Source organism: Morus notabilis, unplaced genomic scaffold (genome assembly GCF_000414095.1).
Source record: "Morus notabilis unplaced genomic scaffold, ASM41409v2 Scaffold1340, whole genome shotgun sequence".
Classification (NCBI taxonomy): Eukaryota; Viridiplantae; Streptophyta; class Magnoliopsida; order Rosales; family Moraceae; genus Morus; species Morus notabilis.
In genome coordinates, this window is record NW_010362232.1 from 299,728 (window position 1) to 305,222 (window position 5,495).

Here is a 5,495-nt window from a genome sequence, read left to right on the forward strand (position 1 = left end):
CCCCCCATTCCCTTCCCGTGCGCCCAGCCCCCCTCTCTCTCTTTCTTTCCTTTTCTTTTTTTTCTTTTTCTTCCTTCTCTGGTTCTCCCACGCACAACCTTTCTCTCTCTCTCTCTTTCTCCATTTTCTTCCACCGCCGGCCACCTCTCTCTCCGGGCTTCCTCCCGCCGGCGTCCTCTCTCTCTCTTTCCGGGTTTCTCTCTCCCTCTCTCTCTCTCTCTCTCGGCAGTTTGGCCGAAAATCTCAACAAAAAAAAATGAAAAACAGAAAAAATTGAGGGAGACGAAGCTCGAGCAACTGATTTGAGGTAAAACCCTTTGAAACCCACTCTTTGATTCGGATTTTAAGCTTGAGAAAGTTTGATTTTTGGTTAGATTTGAATAATTTTGAGTTAGGGTTTTGGAATTGAATGAAATTTGGGGATTTTTAGTTATTGGACTTGTTTAATTGATTAGAAACTGATTTTGATGGATTCTGGAGAATATATATTGAAATTGGATTTGAATTGCAGGTTTGGCATTTTTCCTATTTATGCCGGCATGCTGCCGAAATTTCTCTAGAAACTTGTTTTTAAACTGAAATTAAATAGGAAAAACCCAACCTATGAATTGGATTCTAATTTTTAAAGAACCCCCAAACTGAATTATAAAATCATTGTGAAAATTGGATTTGAGTCAAGGCACACTAATAGGAAACAATTAAACATGATTGAACTTAATTCGTTTTAGGAATGAGAAATACTTCCTAAGATATTGCTTTTGTGATAAAGCTAGTGGAGAAGTCAAGCATTAAGGCTTTAAGGAAAACGGAGGCTAGGAGAACTGAAGGCTAGCCCAGGTTTGATATCCAACAGGTAGGATATTCTTGTCCATATCCGTGTTAGCCTCATTTTAAATTATTTTGGTCAATGAAAATGTTTTGGAACAAAACATGTTTAAAGAAAATGATTTTAAAGAAATAACATGAGAATGCTATTAAGTTTTTCCAATGATTTTGGAAATGAGATTTCAAAGCGTATCAATTCTTAAAATGAAATATTTTAAGAAATGATACAATGCATGGTGGCCTTAGAGATCGGGATGTGGGAATCGCATCCTTGGGGGGCAGGTCCCGAAATCCGTACGGATCTGCTTCTTGTTTAGTGGAATGATGGCTCTGCACTTTTCCTAGACAGACATTTTTACCGCTTCTTGTTTAGTGGTATGATGAGCTGCACACTTTCATTATACAGATATTTCTATTGTGAGTATTTCCTTTTCTAAAAAGGGATGATCGGTTCTGGATGTATATCTTCGGACCGTGAGTACCTTTATTTTAAATGCTTTATAAAATCTATATCCTACTGGGCCTTTCGCTCACCTTTTTCTGTTTTTAAATGTATTAAATCCCTCCAGGCGACGCGAGGAGTGGTGCGGAATAGGTAGCTATTACCGGTGGTGTGGACTTGATCTCGGGAAGCAAAGAGTTGTAACCCTTCTATCTTTTATTTCAAGGCATGTATAAGAGATTATGGTTTGTAAACTTAAATGTTGCTAGATTGTGGTTGATGTCACATTTACTTATGTTTATATTCATGTATGCTAAACCCCTGTGGGAATTCCTGACATGATACCAGTGATGTGGTTTTAAAACTGGTTTGGTTGGAAATTCCACCACCGTTCTTGAAGTTAAATTTCTCTTGAATGCAGGGGCTCGTTTGGAAACACCTGAATGTTTTAGATTTGAAAGGAATTAAATTATTTTGCTAATCACTCTCTCTCAAACAGGTTTAAGTTTCTAAACGAGCCTCCACGTCACCAACCCCGGTTTAGGGGCGTGACAAGTTGTCAAGCGCTGGAGGAGCAGATCGTCAAAACTCACATAAAGGGGACATCTACACGGCATAGAAAGAATTCTAACCGGACCAAGACCACCCTATCGACATAACACTTAAATCTAACAAAAAACAACAAACCAGATGATGGTCGAGTGGGGAAACTACTAACCTTATTACAAACACAAAAGTTACAAAAAGAAAAAAACCTCCGACCAGGACCATCGAGAAAAACAGCCAGCGAAGAGATCTCAGCCACCAAGCAAAAAACTCCTTTGATAAAGGAAATCGTCCATTCAGCTTCTCAGCTCTTTAACAATTCAGATCTGTCCAAACGGAGCCACCACCACTAACGAGAAGTCCACGATGAGACGAGTCGGAGGACTAAATTTCACTACCGAGAGTCTGGCGATGAGCCTGGATGCGGTGCCAGAGCTCTGGCCAACCTTTGCTATCTAAGGACCTTCTTACTCTCTCTATTTCTCTTAACCAATCAATAGTGATAAGAATAATGCTAGGGACACTAACTCAAATTTTAATTTTTATATATCAATTGATATGGTGAATGAATTGTCATTTTTATATTGGTGGACATTTAAAATATTAACATATGATAAGAGATTGTATTTATCAATAAAAAATAATAATTTACGTGATACATAAGATCTGAGTTTATATTCTAATAGTTTGTAACCGTCCAAATAAAAGTGTGCTTAAGGGGTTTTTTTTTTTTTTTTTTTTTTTTTTTTTTTTTATTTTTTCTCCCTCTCCTTTAATAAAAACAAAAACACCGTATAAATTTTCGCCAAGTGGGGGTAGTAGCGAACGGCAGAGATACACCTGCTCTTCAGTTTCGCTTCGGCAATTTCCAGTTGGCTTTTCCAAATAAACAGAAAAGAAAAAAAAAAGGCCTAATTACGATTTCCTAGTTTTGTTTTGCTTTCTTCACCATTTTCATCTCTCCTCAGTTTCTCCGACGCCGACGCCATTAAAGCCACACACAACAATGTTATTGGTAGTAGCCCAACTACCCGTTACTTCCAATGCCCAAAACCAACAATCTCTCTCTTATTAGTTTCTCCATCAGAACCCGCTAATTCCCGTCTCGTTTTCTCCTCCTAACCCGCACATTCCGACCTCCAAGCCCTAGCAATGGCTCCTCCAATCAATCTCAAGCGCTCTACGACCACCTCCGCCACCGCAACAGCCGCCGCGGCCGCAGGGCAGGACGCGCGCCTCCTCGTCCGCGAGACTCTGCGAATCAGCGCTAGTTTGGCTTCGGCTCCCGCCGATTCCTTCGCTCCTCCTCCTTCTTCTTCTGGAAATTTTCAGGCGAAGAAGCTTGGATTGATCGAGGACGAGTTTGTCAGCTCCAGTTTGAGATTGATTTGCTGCGAGGAACTCGACGGCCGCCGGTGGCAGTACGTCGCCGAGAGCGATGCGTCGTCCAGCGGAAGAACGTTCAAGAAGGGATCTTTCCGTGCTCTCAGCTTGCAAACTCCTCAGGCTCCGTTTGATGTCAGTTTCTTGAATTTTCTTTCTCTCTTTGTTTTCAAAGTTCTATGCAATTTGATTCTTGATCTCTTTTAATTATGAAATTTGAATTATACGGCTATGATTGCGTAATTCATTTAAAAGTGTAGGAATTTTTCCTTCTATTGTTGTTATTAATCCAAATTATGGTGTTTTTCCTTAGGGTTCTAATTGCATGGTGTTTGATTTGGTAAAAGTAACGGCATTTTCTTAAAAGTAACGGATTTGTGTTAAGTGCAATTCGTGTTTGAGTAATTTAATCATAATTTCTATTCTTTTGAAGTCGTGATACAGTTTCTTCTTTTTTTTTTTCCCTTAAAAAAACTTTTTTTTTTCCGAGTTCTGTGTGAGGATGCGTGTTTAAGAAATCATGTGATGTAGGACCAAGAGAGAGGAGAGGAAGAGAGAGAAAGAGAAGATGAAAAGTTAAGAATTTAGAGAGAACAAAAAACAATTGAGAAGGAGTGTGATTGTTCAATCTCAATCATCAAGTTCCAAAGTGAAAATACAATCATAGTTGATAATCTATAACAATCAGATAAACATAACATAACAATGGAATTATGAAATAAACTTAAATAAAAGCCTAAATAAAATAAAAATAATGAGATAAACGTCAATTAAAATTAAAATCACTCTAAACCCTAGATCTAGGGTAGTTAGGATCTTGGTCATCATGTTATTTATTTTTGTAATGTTTACTCTTGGACTTTTGGAAGACTACTTGTCCTCTTGAAGTTGTATCTCTGTTTCTTTCGGGGGGGAAAATAAAATCCTTATGCTATGGTCATCTTGGCGCAGGATTTGATGTCATTTTTTAGATCATACGTTGTTCCGGAGGGTTTCCCTGACAGTGTGACTCCATCCTATGTCCCCTATATGACATGGAGGGCTTTGAAGGTATATATTTTCATGATTTGTGAACTACCAGATGCGGTAGGCTTTTCGAGAAGTTAAATAAACCAGAAAAGGGGAGAAAATAGAATAGGCAGCAGCAGCACATATTTTAGTTCTTGCTAATAGTCGTCGACTGCTTCAGTGTTTTTTAATCCTACATTTCTGGTTTCCATATCTGCTTTAGCACTTTTTTGGGGGAGCAATGGGTGTTTTCACAACACAAACTCTTTTGAGCTCTGTTGGCGTCTCCAGAAACAGGGCTACTCCTGGGGCAGTTGCTATCAACTGGATTCTCAAGGTAGGAATAATATTTCAGTCGTACTGATGGTGTAACACTTTTTGTTTTGCTAAGTTTGTAAGTTACTGCTCTAATTGATTCGAAAAATTTATAGTTTCTTTTGGATGCAAAGAGCACGGTTATAGTTTGGCAGAAGATTTTTCTTTTGCTGAAGTTTTAAAATTTTGGAAATGTTGCAAAAATTTGTCTTCGCATTATGACATGTAAACATAGCGTTTATGCATCTATTCTCTTTTTCGTTTCCTTCTCCTTAGTGTTTACTTTATTAATGCAAAAATCTCCAGAATATTGGGTGGCTTAAATTATGGTCTGTATGTTAATTGGAGACTTTTGCTATCATTCCTTTTAGTTTTTCATCTTAAGGATATTACATTAATATCTAAAAAAGTATTTATCTTTTATTTTAGTATTTTTTGCACTCCGCTTAGAGCTGCAAGTTTGGGGCGGGCCAGGTTGAGGTTTCAAGCCCTAAATTTCCATTCGACCCGGCCCAAACACCCTCTTTTTAAAGATTTTTTAAAAATATCCTATAAAATTTTGGGCCGGCCTGAAATTTTCATCCGGCCCAGTCTGTGCGGCTTGAACTTTCCACCTCTAACTCCGTTGTTGGGCTTCTGGTGTAATTTATAACTATTGATAACTCCAACTTGGCAAAGGAATTTGCTGATTTCATCAGCCACAGGTCATTTCCCTCTATATGTATATATATAGACATCCAATTAGGTATCCATGAATTTAGTAATGAGGAGCAAGAATTGCTTTGGATCAACCTGACTGCTATGACTTACAATCTTGTCTTTTATTATGTACTTCAATAGTTTTATTTATTTATTTATTTTTTTGGGTTTCCATAATCACAGCCTTTTGAATTTTAACATGGATACTTGATTTATTGTACATTGAGAGATGCAAATGTGACTGGATTTGATTTTGTAGGATGGTGCTGGTCGTGTA

At 38.0% G+C, this 5,495-nt stretch overlaps 1 protein-coding gene and 1 long non-coding RNA gene across 2 annotated transcripts in view; both read left to right on the plus strand.

The window, feature by feature from the left end:
• The first annotated feature begins 276 nt into the window (after window positions 1-276).
• Window positions 277-1,489, plus strand: LOC112092232. Its single transcript, XR_002902492.1, has 3 exons — window positions 277-307; window positions 770-853; window positions 1,395-1,489. It is a non-coding gene; the product is annotated as an uncharacterized LOC112092232 (long non-coding RNA).
• A 1,128-nt stretch (window positions 1,490-2,617) lies between these two features.
• Window positions 2,618-5,495, plus strand: part of LOC21394255 (protein root UVB sensitive 6) — a 6,655-nt gene continuing 3,777 nt past the window's right edge. The window contains 4 exon segments of the mRNA XM_024167791.1: window positions 2,618-3,331; window positions 4,148-4,246; window positions 4,428-4,541; window positions 5,478-5,495. Coding sequence (XP_024023559.1) covers window positions 2,966-3,331; window positions 4,148-4,246; window positions 4,428-4,541; window positions 5,478-5,495 — 597 coding nt within the window. The 5' untranslated portion in view covers window positions 2,618-2,965.